The 21,768-nt window shown below is 45.8% G+C and overlaps 1 protein-coding gene across 2 annotated transcripts; it reads right to left on the bottom strand.

Annotated features, from left to right (window-relative positions):
- Positions 1-150: 150 nt before the first annotated feature.
- Positions 151-15,441, bottom strand: TNFAIP6 (TNF alpha induced protein 6). 2 transcript variants are annotated; one of them, XM_041467308.1, is made up of 6 exons: positions 15,304-15,441; positions 7,100-7,237; positions 5,329-5,490; positions 2,333-2,561; positions 1,667-1,707; positions 151-1,270 (listed from the first exon to the last, which is right to left on the bottom strand). In XM_041467308.1, the coding sequence occupies exons 1-6, from the start codon at positions 15,395-15,397 to the stop codon at positions 1,116-1,118; spliced, it is 819 nt and encodes a 272-aa protein (XP_041323242.1). In that variant the 5' UTR covers positions 15,398-15,441; the 3' UTR covers positions 151-1,115. The 2 variants fall into 2 exon arrangements, with proteins under 2 accessions (XP_041323242.1, XP_041323243.1); XM_041467309.1 differs by lacking the exon at positions 7,100-7,237.
- Positions 15,442-21,768: the final 6,327 nt, after the last annotated feature.

Below are 21,768 nucleotides of genomic sequence, written 5' to 3'. Positions count from 1 at the left end.
CAACCAGAACAGTCTGAAGGGATTTAAATTCAGCAATTTAAACCAGAACAGTCTGAAGGGATTTAAATTCAGCAATTTCAACTGGAACAGGCAATTTCAACTAGAACAGTCTGAAAGGATTTAAATTCAGCTATTTAAACCAGAACAGACTGAAAGGATTTAAATTCAGCTATTTCAACTAGAACAGTCTGAAAGAATTTAAAATTCAGCAATTTAAACCAGAACAGTCTGAAAGGATTTAAATTCAGCAATTTAAACCAGAACAGTCTGAAAGGATTTAAATTCAGCAATTTAAACCAGAACAGACTGAAAGGATTTAAATTCAGCAATTTCAGCTAGGACAGTCTGAAAGGATTTAAATTCAGCAATTTCAGCTAGGACAGTCTTAAACCCGTGTAAACAAGGTCCAGCACCTCGGTGTTGTTTTCTGAACGTGCTCGGTGAGAAGTTCCTCCTGCTGCTTCCTCTCGCCGCTTTTATTCTCTTCACCAAGTCGTTCCTTTAATTCCTGTGAAAGGACTTCATTCTGTGGGTGAGGAAACCCTGACAGAATCCATGGATCTGACAAGAAAATGAAAGTCTGGATCCAGCTGATCCTGTGCTGCTTCCCAGTCTTCGCCTGCTGGCTGCCAGGCCATCCACAAGATGAATTTTTATGTCTTAAAAATCACCTTACAATGAAGGCCCTTCCAGTTCAAGAAAATCAGTTAATTAAAAAAAAATATGTAGAGAACAGGGGAAAAAAGCAACAGTCTAAAAAATAAATATGTGAAAATCAAGGGAAATAAAGAGAGAAGAACCTGTTAGGTTTAAAAATAATCAGGACAGACACAAAAAGAGTTTGTTCAAGTGGTGCAAGAAATGAGGAGAAAGAGCAGTTGATATAAAAAAAAATTAAAATCTTTGGTAGCAATGAATTGTTCCAATTCTTACAGTACTTGTAAAAATAATTCTCTATTATCCATGTAAGTATCTTTTATAATTTATTCCCTAATGCGGTGTGTTACCGAAACACAGAAAAGCCAAAGAGAAAACCTCAGAAAGAGATGAAAAAAAACGCCTGAAAAATTCAGAATAGCGTTGATCCAAAGGCCCTTTTTGGCTGGCTGTTCTGCTCACATGATGCCAAATTTCCCAGCCAGGAAGCCGCTCTTGCCCTGGGCCGTGGCGTTCTTGGCTTGGGCAGGCGTGTCCAGGCTGGAGTAGCGGATCTGGAACCCGCCCGCCGTCACCGAGGCGTCCGTCAGGAACTTCAGCGTCATCACGTTCCCTGCGCCGGGAAAAAACAAAATTATGGGGGTGGGGGGCAAAAAAATGGGGGGTGCAGCTGGATTTGGGGGAGGGTTGATTTTTTCACATCTAGTTTAGGGGATTTTTAATTTTTTTTTTCATATTTATTTTGGGTTTTAAGTTTTTTCCAGATATATTTTTTGGGGGTTTAGCTTTTTTTCAGATATAATTTTGGGGGTTTACTTTTTTTTTTTCAGATTTATTTTTTGGGTTTTAACTTTTTCAGATGTATTTTTTGGTTTTTAAGGTTTTTTTTTCAGATGTATATTTTTTTGGTTTTTAAGTTTTTTTTTTAGGGAAGACTTCCCTGATTTGCATTTATTTCAAAGTCATCAATTGGCTTTTACATTTTCCACAAAGGGTGCAAATTAATTACCTGTGCTAATGATGTCATCTGGCAACTCATCCCCACAAAACCTGGAAAAAAAGGAATATATGCCAAATAATATAATATAATATAATATAATATAATATAATATAATATAATATAATATAATATAATATAATATAATATAATATAATATAATATAATATCCATAGAATATATAATATATAGTATATTATAATATACTATATGTTATATATAATATATACTATAGTATACTATATACTATATACTATACACTTTATACAATACATATTATATATTATATAGTATATAGTATATAGTATATAGTATATGTTATATACTTTATATTATATACTATATATTATATATTATGAATGATGTATTATGTAATATATAACACATAACATATAACATAATATATATTATGTATTATATATTATATAATATATATTATGTATTATATAATGTATTATATATTATATGTTATATATCATATATTATGTATTATATATTGCATATTATCTATTATATATTATAAATTATATATTATGTATTATATCTTCTATATTATGAATTATGTATTGTATATTTTACATTTATGACATAAATGTTAAAATTTATAATTTTTAAACAGCGTTCCTCTGAAGGGGGGGGACAAATGAACCATAAATTTGCATCTCAAATTTGCATTACCTGCCCACAAAGCCATTGACGTCGTCGTAGCTGTCGTAGACCTCCAGGAAGTCAGCCAGGCAGGCAGTGTCATCCTCCACGTCAAACTCCAGGAACTGCAGGTGGATCCTCTGCCCGTACCTGACCCGGATGTGCCAGTAGCAAACCTGCTCGTTCTCGTACTCGTTTGGGTAGCCTGGCGACTTGAAAACGTGTTTGGAATCCGTGAAGACTCCACCACACTCTTTTCCTAAGGGGGAGGTAAAAGCAGAGAGAGTTGGAGTTTTAATTCTGGCTGTGGTTTGAATCATCGGGCACTTGGAGCTGGAGATCTGTAGGGAATCACACAGGGACATCCAGAGTGACAAAGCTTCTTGTGGACGGGCTTAGCAGCTGCTCTGCAGGCCAAACAACGGAGTTAGCAGAAGAAGAAATTGATAAAATATTAATTTATCCACAGCACGGAAGAAAGCAAGGCCGTTAGCATGGAAACTGATGAAATAGACACATAAAGGATATTTGCAGCCTTAGTGAGAAGCATTCGTGCCTTCAAAGGTTGTTGTAAACTCCTGCCAATTAATTATTGACATTAATTGCTTTGTACCAACACAATACAGTCCAGTTTGGTCGTGAATGAATAAGCTATTGCTTTGTCCAGTGAATATAATGAGCTATTTTGATGTAACTAATGACTCGGTGTATCCTATCACCATCTGTCAGAGGAGGGGCAGTTCTCCTCTGTTCATTGGGCAGTTTTCTTTATCCCTTCCACACCAATCCTCCCTCCAGGAGATCTCTGCTGTCCATGGGCCATTAATTATTAATTATCTTCTGTCCATGGCCAGGGAGTGTCCCTGCATGCTCTGGCTCTGCCAGTGGTGTGTTTTCTTTTTGTACTATTGCATTTGTATTTTTAGGTTTTCCTAGTAAAGAACTGTTATTCCTATTCCCATATCTTTGCCTGAGAGCCCCTTAATTTCAAAATTACAATAATTCAGGGGGAGGTGATTTACATTTTCCATTTCAGGGAGGGCTCCTGCCTTAGCAGATACCTGTCTTTTCAAGCCTAGGCACCCAGATTTTGGAAGGAGATATTTTGGAAGCAAGAGACGTGATCCAAACCTCACTGAATTAGCAGGAAAAGCTTTCATTGCCTTCAGTGTGTTTGGGGCCAGAGCTGTGTTTTATGTGAAAGGCATTTGGGATTTCTGGCTCTCTCAAGCTTTACAGCTGTACTTGCAAGTCACACTGACACTCAGATTCATCCTTTCTTCTTCAAAAACCCCTTGCAAAGTGTCTCAAACAAAAACCAGCTCGTGATCACAGACCTGCTGTTGTACTCCTGCTGTTCCTGCTGCTCCACATTCCCTTTGGGATAAAACCACTCCTGCTTTGATCCAGTGGCATTTGGACTTTGCCAGCTCCCTGCCAGTGGGGCTGACCAAACTGGGAATTCCTGCCTGAATTTAGGATTTATCCCAGTTTAGAGCTGAGGAGAGGGAGGTGCTGTGTCAGGGTATGCAGGGCACAGGAATTAGGAGCATTAAGATGGATTAACCCCATTAACCCCCTGAGTTTGTACATTGTCCACGAGCCCAGAACTTCCCAGAGTTTGTACACTGTCCACGAGCCCAGAACTTCCCAGAATTTGTACATTGTCCACGAGCCCAGAACTTCCCAGCTCAGCACTGCAGCACCTGGAGAGCTCAGGGGCTGCAACACAAGAAAGATCTGGAGCTGCTGCAGAGTCCAGAGGAGGTCAGGGAGATGCTCCCAGGGCTGGAGCCCCTCTGGTCCATCATTCCATCATTCCATCATCACTGCTAGGTGGGATGAACACTTCCATCACCCCAACAGTTCCACAAGTTCCTCTTGGCCTCTTTGGCCTCCTGGAGCAGAGCACAGGCTCAGTTCTGTCAGGGATTTGTCCCTGTCCCCCCCAGCTGCTGGTGTCCCGCCTGCAGACAGCCCAGCCAGGCTGCAGAGCCCCTGGACACCAATCCCTGCAGGCTGCAGGCTCGTGGCTCTGCACTTTTGGCAGCTCTGGTTTCCTTTTGAGCTCTGACCAAACCGCACAGCAGCTCCCCGTGGCCCAGAGCAGACAAAGGAGCAGTCCCATGCCGAAATTCCGAGGGCAGGAGTCTCTCTGCAGCTCTGTGTGGAACATCTGTGTGGAACATCCCCACCCCACGGAGCTATTTGATGAACATAAACAAGCCCCAGCCCTGGGAGCACAAACAAAATGTGCACAGCTGTGCAGACGTCATGGCCCAGCCTGAGCCCGGCTCTGCCAGGCCGGGGAGCAGCAGCAGGGCCAGGCTGAGCTTTGCTGCCCTTCCTGGTGCCACATCTGCCCTGTCCCTGCTGGCTGGAGGGACACCGAGGCACCAGTGGCCACGTGGGTGTTGCAGCCACCTGCGGAGCAGCGTGCAGGGCATGGGGGATGTCTCTGCTGGGCTTCTTGTCAGTCATGCTGGAGCTCTGATCTGCTCTGGAGATCCACTTCTCCTCCTCTGATTACACACAGAGCATTGCTGGTGGGAGTTTCACTCAGAGAGTCGTAGAATTACAGGATGGTTTGGATGGAAAGGGAGGTTAAAACTCATCCCACCCACCCCTGCCGTGGCAGGGACATCTCCCACTGTCCCAGGCTGCTCCAAGCCCTGTCCAGCCTGGCCTGGGACACTGCCAGGGATCCAGGGGCACCCTGTGCCAGGGCCTCCCCACTCTCCCAGGAAACAATTCCTCCCTAGGAATTCCTCCCAGTTCCTCCCTAGGACAATCCTCCTAAGAATGCCAGTCCCAGGCAAGGCATTCATTTTCAAAGCTGTTCCATCTCAGACCAAAAAAATAAGGTTGAACCCTAAATTTAGCCTGTTGCAGGCAGAATACCTCAGATTATGGGCAGAAAGCCCTCAGGTTATTCAGATAAATGGTGGGCTAAATGCAGAAGAGGACAGAAGAGGACGGAAGAGGACAGAAGAGGACAGAAGGACAGCCCTGGGGTTGCTCCTCACCGTTGGGGTTGTAGCAGTAGGCGTCCCACCTCTCGCTCCTGTTGAGGCGAATTCCATAATCAACAATCCCGGTCTTGCCAAAGCCACAGTTGGCTCCAGCTTTTACTATGGGGTAGCCAACTCTGCCCTTGGCCATCCAGCCAGCAGCACACACGTGGAAACCTGCAGCAGAGGGCAAATGAGTCAGAAAATGATCCGTGCTGGGCTGCTCTTATTGCACAAAGTCTTTCTCAATCACCTGGGTGTAATTGGCCTGAGAGAAATCGAGCTACACGTTGAGAGGATAATTTTAAATACAGAGGGTAAAATTGAATTGTGCTCTCCATAATGTGATTACTGGTTCTTCATCTGAAGCCCCAAATCAAATGCAGATGGACTGCACAGTCAGGTTTAAGTGCTCTACCAGCACTTGTAATCAAATTATCCATTGGACGAGTTTTCCAAGGGTGTTCTCTGTTTCCCTTTTGAAGTCAGACAAATTTACTCAATCCCATCTCAAGGGTTCTCAGCATTAAGTTCTAAAAATAAATAAAATACTACAGACAGCTAAAATCCCCAAGCATTTGCTTAAAACACTTTCAATTTAAATTTAAATACCTGAAATGCCTCAAGGATTTCTTGCCAAACCAAAAGATCCCCTTAATGCATTTTGTGGCTGAGAACTTAACACCAATAGCCAAAGAATGCAATGTTGTAGAGACCCATCCAATGTTTTCATGGAGAGGAACTGGAACATACTTGTGGCATCTTAGGGCTCTGAGCTCCTCAGAAGAAACAAAAGTGCCCTTTTCACATGTGCTGGTGCTGGGAGCCAGCTTCTGACTCAACAGCAGAGTGAAAAAATGTCTGGAGTGGAGGATATTTTCCATTGTTTTCCCAGTCTGAATGAATGAAGAACTTCTTAGGAATCAGCGGGAAATGCAGGGGAGCCTTCACTCAGCTCCACTTTTCACTCCAAGCACAGAACTCATTCCCTTGCAGACAAAATGTCTTGATGGAAATAAAAGTGATTGGAGAGAGTCCAGAGGAGGTCAGGGAGATGCTCCCAGGGCTGGAGCCCCTCTAGAGCCAGGCTGGGAGAGCTGGGAATGTTCCCCTGGAGAAGGGAAGGCTCCAGGCAGAGCTCAGAGCCCCTGGCAGGGCCTGAAGGGGCTCCAGGAGAGCTGGAGAGGGACTGGGGACAAGGCATGGAGGGACAGGACCCAGGGAATGGCTCCCACTGCCAGAGGGCAGGGATGGGTGGGACATTGGGAACTGGGAATTCCCGGCTGGCAGGGTGGGGAGGCCCTGGCAGAGAGAAGCTCTGGAGTGAGTCCTGAGGAGGCCACGGAGATGCTCCAAGAACTGGAGATTCTCTCTGGAGACAAAATGCAGCAAAACAATTGTTCCAAAGGTCTCCTTTTCTTACCCCTCCCTGCCTTCTCTCCACGGTGTCTCCCAAATCCTGATGCTGGACCAGAGCACCACATGGAATTGTGGATGATGTCTGGAGAAGGGAAGGCTCCAGGCAGAGCTCAGAGCCCCTGGCAGGGCCTGAAGGGGCTCCAGGAGAGCTGGAGAGGGACTGGGGACAAGGGATGGAGGGACAGGACCCAGGGAATGGCTCCCACTGCCAGGGGGCAGGGATGAGTGGGAGATTGGGACATTGGGAATTCCTGACCAAAAAACCCGTGGAGTTTCCCAAGAACCCCAGAGCCCAGAACAGGAACGACAACCCCCAGCCAGCCCCCCGTGAGGAGGAGCCCCGTGAGGAGCCCTGGTTTTTCCAGACCTATTTTCCGAGCTGCCTCCAGCTGCTGCAGCGTGGCCAGGTGTCCTCCCTCGTACTCGCACACGGCCCGCGCCTCGGCGAAGGTCAGCCGGTACTTGCCGGAGCGCGCCTCGCGGTGGTACACCCCGGCTGCCCGCTCTGCTCGGGGACAGGGGACACAGGGTCAGCCCTCAGCTGCTCCAGCAGCCCCCACAGCCCTGCAGGGACGGCTGCTCCCCGGCAGAACTGCTTGGAGTCCGGCAGCGCCGCGCAGGGATGCAGCACGGCTCAGGGATGCAGCGCGGTTCAGGGATGCAGAGCCGTGCAGGGATGCAGCGCCGCGCAGGGATGCAGAGCCACACAGGGATGCAGCACAGGGATGCAGCGCCGTGCAGGGATGCAGCGCCGCGCAGGGATGCAGGGCTGTGCAGGGATGCAGAGCCACACAGGGATGCAGCGCCGCGCTTCGCAGAGAAAAGCAGGGCACGATTATTAATTCTTCCCGAGAATATCTCTGAGATTCGCGTTCTCCAGGCCTCAGAGAAGGGAAGAACAATTCCTATCGCTCGCTGTGCCTGTGTTTGTGCACAAGCAGAATGCGATGTGGAGGTTGGTTACAGAGTGATGGTGGTTTGTTTGTTTCCTTGGCCTATCCGTGTCAGGACTGTCACGAGATTCTGTGCAGGGTGTGCAGGGTTGAGTGCTTGGCACATTCCGTTTTAGATGTATAAAATGATATAGTGTAATAAAGTAATTAATTAGCCTTGTGGTATCGATGGAGCCCTCCTCATCATTCCTCCATCATCAGGGCCTTCTCAGCACAGCTGTGCAGGGACTCTTCATTGCCAGGGTTGTCTCGTGTTCAGTAGTCACTGATACAATAATCTCTTTGAGTCAGCTCTTGGAGAAATGTATCACACCTGAGATAGCTCAGCTACTTCAGATGGCATAAAATTAGTAGGGTGGTTTCTGTGGTAGTGTTGGAAACAGAAAGGTTTTAGTAAAAGGGAAAATAGCAAAGCTCTTTACAGGGAAAGAGGTTCTTGCTGCTGGTAAAACACCCCACAAAACCCATTAGTTCCTTCTGTTCTCTTCTTTTTCTAGTGTATTGCTTAGGTGAGACTTTTTACCTTCTGTCTAATTAGCTATCCGTAAGTTTGAAGTGAAGTCCCTAAAATCTTATGATGTGTCTTTTTACCGAATTGAGGAGAAAAACTTCTGGGCTTTTTTTGCCTTTTTAAAGAGACAAAAGATAATTTAGTCACTCCATCAACAGAGGGCACATTCTCACAGGTCACTGGTTATAGACATGGGTTTAGCTGGTGACCTTGGCAAAGTTCTGGCATCCAACAGCTCCTGCTGCTCCCTTTGCATGAAGAGCTACCACTCTCAGCCCATCTGGAAGCTGGTTCCTCCTCCCTTTATTTGATCCTCACTAGTTCCTAAACTGGAGGAGAGGATGTTGTTCCTTGTGAAGGTGTAAAAAGTTAAATAAAGGACGACAGGAGGCAAGGGTCATGGAGTGAAGGTTATCCCAGCCAGGGGCATCTTGGCACTCAGCTGTGGCAGCAGCTCTCTGGCCACAGAGACAAACACACAACATCCCAGGCACCGTCATGGGGAAGGCTGTGAGAATATCAGAGAAAAGAATGAGAAACAATTCTTATCTTCACCTGCTGCCCCTGGCGTTGTGAGCGACTGGAAGGTGTTATGGAGATTGTTTACCAAAGGGTGGTTTCTTAATTAGCCACTGGTGATGGTGTTTTAACTAAAGGACCAATGAGGGCCACGTGAACTAGGGTATAAAAGAGCAATGGGTTTCTTAATAAAGAATATAATCAGCATTCTCTAATATATGGAGTCTGTTATTACCCAGCCAGGGCCGTGAATAAATAGAATTGCTTTTTATTATAAAGGACCAATGAGGGTCACGTGAACTAGGGTATAAAAGAGCAATGGGTTTCTTAATAAAGAATATAATCAGCATTCTCTAATATATGGAGTCTGTTATTACCCAGCCAGGGCCGTGAATAAATAGAATTGCTTTTTATTATCTTAATTTTGTCTGGCTTCTGGTTTTAGTAGCCCAAAAAGGCATTGTGTGTGCAACACACAGGGGTGGATGTGTGTGACACCCACAGGGGTGGATGTGTGTGACCCAGAGTTAGGATTTGGGGTGGGAGAAGTTTAGGCCAGAGGCAGTCAGTGCTTGGAGAGTTTGTGAAGAACAGAAAATCAACAAGAGCTGGGGAGGCTCCCCTGGGATGCTGCAGGGGCAGGGGTTTGGGAACAGCTTGGAGTCAGCATCCCCAGCCCTGTGTGTCCTGTCTGACTCAGGGGAACCCTCCTGGATCCCTATCACAGCATCCTCCCGGCTGGAACTCCCAGAGCCTCTGCAAGATGAATCAGAGCTTTGTTTTCAATCTCCAGAGAAGTGAAATCACAGCTACTTGGATAGAGGAGAGGCAGAAATTAAAGGGGGGGAAATGTCAAATAAAAATATCTGAGCGTGTGTCACAAAGGGCAGGACCAGAACAATTGCTGGCTGACATTTCTGCTGCACGGAAAATTAAAGCAATTTCTTCATTATTTTTTTACTTTGCCGTGGCAATTCTGAGATAAAACAGCTTTCCAAGGAAACCTAGAAACTGCCAGTGCTGCTCCCAGCTTTACAGTCTTTGCATGTTGCACTTGTCTGGTGCCATATGTATGGAAATCTGTCTCGGCAGCAATCTGCATATCTCATCTGAAGGGTTTTTTGTTTAGGTCTCACTTATATTTAGCAGAATCTGAGAGGAATGGCTGTTTGCAGCTCTGCCCAGCCAACGTGGCTGAGGAAAGATGGAAGGCAGGCAGCATTTTTACAGCAGTTATCCACAGCATAAAAATAAAGGATGTATTTTCTAGAGACGCGCTTGGGGTCGGTGCTTTTGGCTGGCTTAGGGGAGGTTTTTAAAAAAGCCACTGAATTGTGGTTGGGAATGGTGAGAGCCCTTAATAGACACAGGATGATGTTTGCCAGGGTGGGTTTTGTGCCCAGAGAAATAAATTATATTGCTGACAGCAGTTTGAGGAGAGGGAGAGCCTCCTTCTGCAGCATCCCTGGGAATATCACTGGCATGGGATAACAGATCCTCCACGGAAAAATCTTCCTGGAGGAGCCTAACAACCCACAGCTGGGGGATCGTGGCATGTCCTAGTACAAAAACTCCTTTTAAGTTAAGAATTTATTCACAGGAATTCATTCATGAGGTCGGATTTTTAAATATATGTGAAAGGGAGTAACATCCTTAACTAAAGATGGATTTTGCCTGGGTAATTCCATTTGACACAACAGGTCATGTACAGAGCCAAGGATCTCTGATTCTTGAGGCTCAGAAGATTTCTTGGGAAGGTGAGGAACCCACTGTTCCCATGCCTCTAGCAGAATCCAAAAATGATTTGGGATGATCCCACAAATGTGCCTGCTGCAGCTTTTTGAGTATCTTTTGGGATTGGCCAAACACCCACTGGCACACCATTTAAAGAGGTGGAAAATGGTTTTTGGGGGGCTCTGTTGGACAAACATTTGGTATCTAAACCTGAAGCATTAGCCAAAGTCACCCAAACATTTGGTTTAGGTTGGCAGAGTGGCAAATCTGCATGGCTGAGAGCAAGCAAAGCAAAAAAGCAGAAGCATAACTTTGGATTTATTCACAGGAAGTATTACTTTGCAGCCACTCAGCAGGCTGTCACGGCTGAGCCCATGAGAAATCAAGATAAATCAGCTCAGTGTGTGTGTGTGTGCAGGGTTGGGAATGTTGGGTTGGGAATGCAGGGCTGGGGAATCCCTGAGTCCCCCAGGAACCTGGGCCTGCCTGCACGCTCTGAAAATGGTTTTATTTTAACTGGAAGTTGGCATTTACAAGTGCTGATAATAAAAAATCTGATATTTTGCTCGAGGTATAAATTATGTTTTTACTCTTTCTTGTTGGATTATGCTCTTTTCTGACTCAGAGGCATTTTAAAAACTTTTGTTCTATTTTTAGTCCCATGAGAATGGTGAGACAACACAGATGTTATCATTCACCTTATTGCAATTACAAGCTAACTGTTGTTTAATTACAATACACTATAAGTGTAATTTAATTTTCTAGAAATCCATTTCCCACATTTCTCAGATGACAGTTTAAAAAGTTGGAATGATTTTTTTCCCATGTTTGCCATGTTTATAAGACTGGGGAAGGATCTGCAGAAGGCAATAAGAAATGATCCTGGAAATGTCTGAGGCACAGAAAATGGTGTTGATTTTCTTAGAGAATTCAACACAGTGATGGTTTTAAAGCACAGTGTGAGGGACAAGGACTGGTGACAAAAGTTCTGAAGAATTTCTGAAAGTTTTTAATTTAATTTTTTTAACTTCTGAAAGTTTTTCATTTCACAAGAGTTTGTTCTTAGTTCAAGCATCAGTCATTGGCCTGGAAGCCTGGAATCCCCATTATTGATCCTTGCAGAGCCCAGGGAAGGGGGTGGAAACCACTGATTGTATTCCCTGAGCTCTCAGAGCTGCCACTAAAATCTCACCATTTTTAGGTGGTTTTTTTTCCACCTGGCAACATTATTTTCAGACCTTATCCCTCTAAAGGTATCTCCCCCCACCTACTGCTGGAATGTCCCTATGGACAGGCAGCAGGTTTTCCAGATTATTTTTGTTGGCTGCTGGGAATTTCAGAGTTTCTGTGCTGCCAGGCACTGACCCCCAGGAGAACACTGCACTGACCTGAGGCCCTGGAGAAGCTTCCAAAATGGAATGACAGAACTGGGATTGTGGGTGTGGAGTTTGGATAGAAGTGTGTGATATCACAGGCTGGGAAACTCAGAGTTAAAGGTTTAGAATATAGTGATGTATATAGAGCAAGATGGAGGCTTTGGCGGGGAGGCTGCTCCTTCTTCTTCATCTTCTTCTCCATGGGTCTGGGTGGTTTTGTGTAATTGGATAAAAAGTCCACATTGAGGGCCACAGGTGGTTGGTTATTGGGTTAAAAGTGAAAACAATTGAGGTGTCATTTCTTAATTGGATTAATTGGACAGTTTATCCTTAAAAGGCCTTGGAGAGAGAGAGACGGCTCCATTTTTAGTTTCTTAGAGTGCAGTGCTGCAGAACTCAGGGTTTGTGAGAGTGTGACAGAGATAAGAACTAACAAACATCTGAGTCCCAACAAGAAATACCCTCTCACACATTTAATCCTGATTTTGGCAGAAAAGAAGCAGAAGAATGGACACGTTGCTGGGGAGATCAGCCCTTCACAGTCTGCAAGGCTGGAAGCAGCAGCAGCAGCAGCACCCTGTGAGGAGCAGCCAGCTTCCATCCCTTTTATTGCTCTGCAAATAAAAGGCAAACCAGACCACACACACACGTCCTGCCCCAGCCCTGGGAGTGCTGCTGGCTCTGGGTGGCACTCAGCGACGCTGCACTCCCCGGCACAAAACCCTAATTAACTGATGGCATCTTGCTCTGGCAATATTTCCCCCTTCCTCCTTAATTCCACACGAGATGAACCCAGCATCAGGCACAGAGCTAGGTCAGAGCAGGGTTAACCCTTCGTTTAGGTGTTTGTGGCTCTGCAGGTGCTCCCATCCCTGCATCCACAGGAAAATGCACAGGAGCTGCTGTTTATGGAGGTGAGCTCACGGCCCTGAGGGTGAACCTGCAGGAAATGTTGATTTTTCTGGCAAGCACAAGCCACAGGGCCAGGGGTTCCACTTCCCCAAATGGCTCCTTGGAGGTCAGGGACAGCAGGATCCTGCAGGGCAGTGACCCTCAGCTCACCCACAGCTGAAATGCAGCACAAACACAGGCAGCATGAAATCTGGCCAGTAAAGCACCTGCAGTATGCATGAGTCCCGTGCTAAATGCTAAATAAAGAGGAATATTTCATTTTTAAGCAGAGGGTGGCCACGTAGAGCCCCTGGCAGGAGCCTCTGCTACTCAGAGAGCTTCACCAAACGGGGTTGGTGCAGCTCCTAAACCCCCCTGAGACAGGGAGTGGGAATGGGAAAGGAATTGGAGTTGTGAACAGAGGGCAGCAGCTGTCCTGGAAAAGCCCTCAGCACCGAGAACTGGCACTGCAATGAGCCCAGCAGCAAATCTGGGCAAGGCTGTGCCAACCCCCCACAGCTGACAATAAACCCCTGGGCACAACGGGCTGGGGGCAAAAAGGAGCAGCACCAAAATTCCAGTGGCACCAGGAGCACATCCACAAGGAGGGACAGGGGCAGCTGCAGCAGCACTGCCTGAGGAGCAAGAGAGGCTTTGGGACAAGGAAAAAGGTGAAAGAAGTGTTTCCAGAGTGATAGCTATCCAAAATTTTTTTATATATATACATATATATATATATATATATATATAAAATGTATAATATATTTATATAGAATATATGTATATATTTACATATTTATATAATATTTACAAAATTTAATAATAATTTTAGGTATAATTATGTATAAATTTATGTATAATTATATATTTATGTATAATAAATTAATAATACTTAATTATGTAGAATTTACATAATTTAATAATTTAAATTTACATAATGTTTTATATTGTATATTATATAGAATATGATATTTATTCTATATTGTATATAATATATTATATATTATATTTATATATTGCATAAATTATATATTATCTATAATATATTTTCTATATGTATATGCATGCCGATGGTTAATGGAGGAAAAAGGTAAAATGGAAATTTTCCTGGATTTTGGGTTTGCTTCTCTATCAGAAGAGGAGAAAAGCAAAGCTCAGATGTCAGTGTGCACCCCCTGCTTTTATTCCACTGATGCTCGAGGCAGGCTGAGGTTGGGGCGACTTCCTTTACTATTCAAGTTATTTTATTTTAAATGCAAAGAAGCGTGAACTGGATGGCTGAATTTGCCAATTTTACCTTCATTTATATACAGAGTCCCTGAATTCCACTGGTGACTGAATTAACTGCACTCTGAGGTTCATTTCAGTAATGTCATTGCTGCACTTACACAAGATGGTGCATTTCTATTTCGGTTTGTTTACTTAGAGAAAGCCATCAGGTTTTTTACCCCCTGCTTTATTTTTATTTACTCTCCTGGTAAATGCTTAGAGGTGCAGCCAAACAGAATTTTTATGGCGCCTTCCAATTAGCAAACACTCGCTCCGTTTTGAAGCATTTTAAAAAGATTTTTCTTCCACTCGCCTTCAATTCATTAAACTGCTGAAATGACCGCTGTTATCCCAAATTTCTGAACGGCAGAGGTGGAGCCAGGGAGGCACAAGAGGCAGGGCCCGAGGTCTGGGGGGGAAAGAGGAGCCTTTAAAAACGTGCAGCCAAATGGAAAAGGATCCTTCCTGAGCCTGGTTGGTGCTCCTGGCGCTCTGCAGGCTCCTCTGGGAGGGGCTGCAGCCGCCTGGGGCTGCCTCGGGAGACCCCTGGGCACTGCCAGCTCCAGGGGTCCCTGCAGATCCTCAGGGAAATCCACAGCATCCGACAGGGATGGAGGATTTGGGAGAGTTTGTCTGGGAAACGGAGCGCTCGGTGCCTTGATTCTGGCATCCTGTGCAGGCTCTAGCCTGAGCTAGCTCCCTGCTCTAACCATAATTTCCACGAGCTACAAAAGAACCCTCAGAGCTCTTGGGACCCGCTGGAGGTACCAGAAACCTTCCCACAGCATTTTTGCCTTTTGAAATCTTCCCCAAACGACGTGAACAGCCCAAGCATCCCCATTTCTGCACTTTTCCAGAGAGCCAGGAAATATTGTCACTATTATTTCCAGATCGTTTAGTTTCCCATGCAGGACCCCAGGCATGGGAAGTATGTTCATGCAGAAAGTAATTCATTCCTTTGGCAAATGTTTCTTTTCAGGCTCCTTTTCCCTCAAAACAAAGCCACTGTTATTTAATGAATGCAGTTCTCACTTTACCTCCCGCTGCAGGAAAATACATTCAGCCGAAATGTTCTACAATTACCTTTTTAAGTAAATAAATACCTTTCCCTGCACTTCAGTGACACTGTACAAACAGCGAGCTTGTAAAAAGGGACAGTAGCTATTCAGATAAAGCGATTTCAATGGATTTCAGCGCAGATAAATACTGATAACAGCGCCCAGCTGAGTTCTGTGCCGCGGGGTGCCCATCCTTGCCCTGCGGGGCGAGCACAGCGACCCTGCAGCGCAGGCTGGCTGGCGAGGGAGCGATTTCTTACCCAGCCAGATGGAGTTGTGCAGCACGCCATCCCTGAAGCCCCAGGCTGCAGCCTGCTCGCACAGCAGGGCAGAGAGCAGCAGCAGTGCCATCATCGCGGGCAGCGAGGGCTGGCGGTGTCCCCGGCTGTCCCCGCCGCTGTCCGGGCGCTGCCCGAGCCTCCCGCAACATCTGCGAGCCGGATCTTAAATACCGAGCGCAGCTGTGAGGTCACGGGGCTGCTCCAATTGTGCTGCTGCGCTTCTTGCCCAACCTCTGTGGCGGCTGCAGTGACTCACGGCTGGCTCTGCTCCTTCCCAGCCCGGCCAGGAATCCATCCCGTCCCGTCATCCCATCCCATCCCATCCCATCCCATCCCATCCCACCCCGTCCACGGACACTGCTCCAGCCAAGCTCTGCTCATTCCTCAGCGCTCGCTGCCTTCAAATCCCACACAATAAAGCCAGGAGCCAGCCTAGCTGCTGGGAGTGTTTGCAGCAGCCACGAGATCCCACGCATCCCTCTCATCCTCATTGAACCATTCCCTCCTCCAAGGCATCCCACACACTCCCTCTCATCCTCATTGAACCATTCCCTCCTCCAAGGCATCCCACAACTCCTCCTCATCCTCATTTCAACATTCCCTCCTTCAAGGGATCCCACAACTCCTCCTCATCCTCATTTCAACATTCCCTCCTTCAAGGGATCCCACAACTCCTCCTCATCCTCATTTCAACATTCCCTCCTTCAAGGGATCCCACAACTCCTCCTCATCCTCATTTCAACATTCCCTCCTTCAAGGGATCCCACAACTCCTCCTCATCCTCATTTCAACATTCCCTCCTTCAAGGGATCCCACAACTCCTCCTCATCCTCATTTCAACATTCCCTCCTTCAAGGGATCCCACAACTCCTCCTCATCCTCATTTCAACATTCCCTCCTTCAAGGGATCCCACAACTCCTCCTCATCCTCATTTCAACATTCCCTCCTTCAAGGGATCCCACAACTCCTCCTCATCCTCATTTCAACATTCCCTCCTTCAAGGGATCCCACAACTCCTCCTCATCCTCATTTCAACATTCCCTCCTTCAAGGGATCCCACAACTCCTCCTCATCCTCATTTCAACATTCCCTCCTTCAAGGGATCCCACAACTCCTCCTCATCCTCATTTCAACATTCCCTCCTTCAAGGGATCCCACAACTCCTCCTCATCCTCATTTCAACATTCCCTCCTTCAAGGGATCCCACAACTCCTCCTCATCCTCATTTCAACATTCCCTCCTTCAAGGGATCCCACAACTCCTCCTCATCCTCATTTCAACATTCCCTCCTTCAAGGGATCCCACAACTCCTCCTCATCCTCATTTCAACATTCCCTCCTTCAAGAATCCCACACAATAAAGCCAGGAGCCAGCCTAGCTGCTGGGAGTGTTTGCAGCAGCCACGAGATCCCACGCATCCCTCTCATCCTCATTGAACCATTCCCTCCTCCAAGGCATCCCACAACTCCTCCTCATCCTCATTTAAACATTCCCTCCTCCAAGGCATCCCACAACTCCTCCTCATCCTCATTTCAACATTCCCTCCTTCAAGGGATCCCACAACTCCTCCTCATCCTCATTTCAACATTCCCTCCTTCAAGGGATCCCACACACTGTCCCTCATCCCCAATTAAACATTCCCTCCTTCAGGAGACCCCCACACACTGTCCCTCATCCTCTTTTAGTCCCATACCCTCCTGAAGCACCCTTGGAACCCCAAGAATTAGAGCTCCTGGGTTCTGTGAAAATGGATTTTTGTGTTGATTTTAAAGAAATCACTCTAAAGCTTGGGATGTTTCTCCCTGTCATCCATCCATCCACGTAAAAGAATCAAACCTTTTGGTACAATTCTGCTCCTGGCTGCCTTTCTAAATCCAGCAATGCCCGTCCTGCAGCTGCCATCAGGAACGGTTTCAGTTCTCCGAATTTGGGTTTATTTTCCCAAGGATCCATTTTCCCGGTGGCTTTATTTTCCCAGCGACCTGATCAATGACAAGAAGGCAGGAGAGAATATTTTGCACGGATTGTTTGAGTTCACTTTCCCTCCACGGGATGTGTAATTGCAAATCCAGCTCCCCCATCGACGGAGCCAAGCTGCGAGTGTCAGAAGCAGCTGCTCTTTGTTCTGCAAGCCGCAGACTTGCCCTGCAGAGCAGTGCAAGGTCTGATTCACAGCCTGGCAGCTGCCTGCCTGCCTTCCCTCTGGCTGTCCCTGCGTCCTGCAGCTGCTCCTGGAGCCGGAGAGGGAGAGGGAACAGGGGTCTGCTGTTATTTGTCTCTGCCCCGACACGGGAAAAGTGGTTCTGGGCGGCCGCGGTTTCAAAGGATGAGTCTGGACTCTCAGATTTTCTGTCTTCAATCTTGTTTATTAATTCTTATCTACAAAGTTTTTCTCTCTGCCCAGCCGAGGTCTGCTCAGCAGGACAGCCAAGTGCACTCTCCCCCGCCCACAGGGCGGTTGTGTCCTTTATAGTAAAAATTACGTGTAACATATTTACCTTTGTTTCCCAATACTTTTCACCCTTATAGACAAGTGTACCTTCACCATGAACCAATCCCCAAGTGCCAACATCACCACACAAAACGGAAGACATGAAGAAAAAAGAAGAACACAGGACCACGCCCTGAATCTTCCATCTTGTCTTCATGACCCCCCTGTACCTATTTTCCTAAAATCTGTATTTCCTTCTGTAAATATACTATTCACACCCAGGAAGCTCTCATTTCCTCATACACAGGTTCTTCCCCTTTTGATGGATCAAAGTCAAGCCACCAAACACTTTTGGCAACATTCCAGGATTTTCGAGCCCCCCAGGGGCTCCCCCGGTGTCTCTGCACATCCAGAGTGGTGTGCTGAGATCCCACAAGAGGGGACAGGGGGGAGATGAGGGGATGGAAAACGCTCTGGGCTCCACGCTCATGAGCAGCCCCTGGGAAGCTCTGCCCTTGGAAAAGCTCAGCCCTGCAGTTGGGGTAACTCAGCTCCTGGGTCAGGAGCTGTGCACAGAGCTGTGCTCACCAGCATGCAGCACCCAGCCGGGTGGGCTGGATGGAGAGGGAAGGGTGGAGGTGGCTGTGCCCGCTCAGATGTGGCAGCACGGATGATCTGTACCGCTGGGGAAGGCTCCTCAGCTCTCCAGCCCTCAAGTGGTGGGTGCTGAGCAGCCAGGCCTGGTGCTTCATCTGTGCTTGTTTTCTGCTCTACAGAATCCCAGCATCCCTGAGGCTGGAAAAACCCTCCAGGACCATGGAGTCCCAGCTGTGCCCATCCCCACCCTGTCCCCAGCCCAGAGCCCTGAGTGCCACCTCCAGGAATTCCTGGGACACCTCCAAGTATGGGCACTGCAAACCTCCCTGGGCAGTTCCAATCCCTGAGCCCCCTTTCCATGGGGAAATTCCTGCTGTGCCCACCCTGAGCTGCCCTGGGCCAGCCTGAAGGGTTGTCCCACACTCCAGGACCTCCATGGAGAACTTAAGAACCCTCAGATCCAAACCAAATGCCAGAAATTATTATCATTAGATCAGTTATTTTCCCAGCCTGAGGCCATTCCCTCTTGTCGTGTCCCTTGTTGCCAGCCTCCTGTCAGGGAGCTGCTGAGAGATTTGTTACAGCAGAGGTGAAGCTGGTTCCCTTGATGGACTAATTGGTGCTTTTTATCAATTATACTAATTTCCTAAAACCTATAAAATGTGTACAATTGCTTTTGTGGACATCCTTTCATAACTGCCCCTGAAGGCCTTCAAATAAAGAATCACTTTTCTATCACCTCCTTATTAAAATTATCTCAAATTTAATTTCTAGGTTGGGAAAAAGACAACACCTGGAGGTGGCACTCAGGGCTCTGGGCTGGGGACAGGGTGGGCACTGGGGACAGGTGGGATGATCCTGGAGGGATTTTCCAGCCTCCACGATGCTGGGACTCCAGGAGAAGCCCTGCAGGTTTTACAGTGAACCAGGAGAGATTTGCAGTGTCAGGAAAGTCCCACGGGGACTCGTGAGATGGTAAAAAAATCCAAATTTATTGTGAACTACAACTGCTTATTCTGGGAGGGCTAGTAATGTTTTTCTGCAGTGATTGGGTTAATCATCACATAAACAAACTCACACATTTTAAACATCTCTTGCTTGCAGAAGTCTGATGTAATTTTCTTTTTTTTGGTAAGTCGGTCTGATTTGAATCTTCTTGCAATTTTGATTTCTCTTGCCAAGGCATTTTGTCTGTCAAATCTCTTATGCTAACCAGGTCCAAAGTCCATCATCTGTCTTAGTATCCCAATATCTCCCCCTTCTCTTTTCCACCAAAACCCCTTGTTCAATGGCCTTATTAATTCATATTTGCACACATTGAAAGGTATCATGATTAAGACAATGGTAATCAAAATTACCACATACATACCTCTCCTAAAAAGAATCTTTTAGTTAAAAAACCTTGGCCATTAAAGGCTCAGGCTTGATCTTTATAAACTAAAACCATTCCTGATGGCAGCTGCAGGACGGGCATTGCTGGATTTAGAAAGGCTGCCAGGAGTAGAATTGTACCAAAAGGTTTGATTTTGATACACAGGGTGCTAGGGAGAAACATCCCAAGCTTTAGAGTGATCTATTTAAAATCAACACAAAAATCCATTTCCACAGAACCCAGGAGCTCTAATTCTTGGGGTTTCAAGGGTGTTTCAGGAAGGTGTGGGATCAGATTTGATTTGGTTTGCTTTCCAAAATGTTTAGAGTAAATATTGGTGTGAAGTTCTGGAGGAGCTCTACACCTCCAGGGCTGCCCTCCCCAGGGAGCTGCCAAGGAAATTTTCTACCTGCAAAGCATCCTCAACCACCCTAAACCATCCTAAACCCCCCTAAACCACCTTTAGGAACCACCCAAACCACCCTAAACCAACTTAAAACCACCTAAACAACCCTAAACCATCTTTGGGAACCACCTAAACCACCCTAAACCATCCTAAACCACCCTAAACCACCTAAACAACCCTAATCCATCTTTGGGAATCACCTTGATGATTCCCAAACTGGTGTGACACCCACAGTGACAAAATAGAGGGAAAAAAGCACACAGGAGTTTAAGGAATGAACCACTGAGGATGAAGGAATTTTTAAAAAATAAGTGTATGTGGGTCATGAATCTCTTAGCATTAATTTAAATATCAAGCACCTAAACTTTTCTTTCTTCTTCTATTTATATACTCAGGGAGAATATTTATAGACAAAGTTTAGCTTTTAGATTTTGTATTTATATCTTATTATTGGTGGTATAGAATATATTACATCGTTCATGGCTTTGAGAATGATCCCAAGAACAATCCCAAAAATGATGGATTTAAATGGAAGGAATGCAGTGAAAAGCCTTTCATTGGGAATTTTTTCTCTTTTTAAGAAATTGTAAACTCATTCAGAAAAATTTACTTGGAGGGAAGTGTAGGGAAAGGAGTGCAGGGAAAGAGCGAGTGGGAGAATTAAGGTTAAGTTTTTTCTTATGAGAGAAAACCTAAAAATAGCTGCTGCAAATTGAATTTACTTTTTGAATTTACACTGGGGGAAACCTGGGAATGGAGGAAGAGATATTGAACCTAAACAGGTGAAAAAGCCTGACAATAAAATCATCCCAATCCCATCCCATCCCATCCCATCCCATCCCATCCCATCCCATCCCATCCCATCCCATCCCACTGAATCCCATCCCATCCCATCCCATCCCATCCCATCCCATCCCATCCCATCCCATCCCATCCCATCCCATCCCATCCCACTGAGAGTTAAATTTAGGCTGAAAAGCTGAAGATAATTTCAAACCAGAAGTTGGGATAAGTTTTAGAACAGCCAAACAAGAACACCTGGTTTATTCTGGATATTTGAGGAGGAACTTGGACTTGATGTTCTTTAAAAAGAGGCCATGTCCACCTCTCTTATCTTTATCCTATTTTTAACCAATTTGATTTTATTTGAGACTTTTTTCCATAAACTGAGGTACAAGTTGAAGGGTTGTCCCAGGATCTCCATGGAGAACTTCAGAATCCCCAGATCCCAACCAAATAGCAGAAATAATCATTTTTGATAATGATGATGATCATCATTAATTCACTCATAATTATATCATCATTATTAATAATGATCATTATTGATGATCATTATATATATCAATGGAAGAAATAATCATGAATTATTCCTGCTGGATACTCAAACCTTCCCCAGAACATCTGGTATTAACTCAATCTGTCCTGCTGCAACTTCAGCTTGTTTCTTCTTTTTTTCTTTAGCAATTTAACACATTTTTTAGTGCCTCTTCATAGCAGGAAAATTATGTTGCAACTTTAATTGTCTCTTGTTTTAGATCTCCTTAAAAACCACCAGGCTGCTCTTTCCATCCTTCCTGCAGCTCATATTTTCCAGACTCTGGGGTCATTCTCTTTCCTGTCCCTGCTTCTTTCCCAGG

This window comes from Pyrgilauda ruficollis, unplaced genomic scaffold (assembly GCF_017590135.1).
Source record: "Pyrgilauda ruficollis isolate IOZ18807 unplaced genomic scaffold, ASM1759013v1 scaffold205, whole genome shotgun sequence".
In the NCBI taxonomy this organism is placed as follows: Eukaryota; Metazoa; Chordata; class Aves; order Passeriformes; family Passeridae; genus Pyrgilauda; species Pyrgilauda ruficollis.
This window is presented reverse-complemented; position numbering and strand designations above follow the sequence as displayed.

Bases quoted from the DNA above. Each gene is read 5' to 3' on its own strand.
- TNFAIP6 (XM_041467308.1), bottom strand. From the start codon at position 15,397: ATGATGGCACTGCTGCTGCTCTCTGCCCTGCTGTGCGAGCAGGCTGCA. The intron at 1,708-2,332 runs GTAATGCAAATT...CTTTTTTTCCAG, and splicing joins GTCAATGGCTTTGTGGGCAG to GTTTTGTGGGGATGAGTTGC. The intron at 1,271-1,666 runs GTAATTAATTTG...TTCCCGGCGCAG, and splicing joins AGATGACATCATTAGCACAG to GGAACGTGATGACGCTGAAG.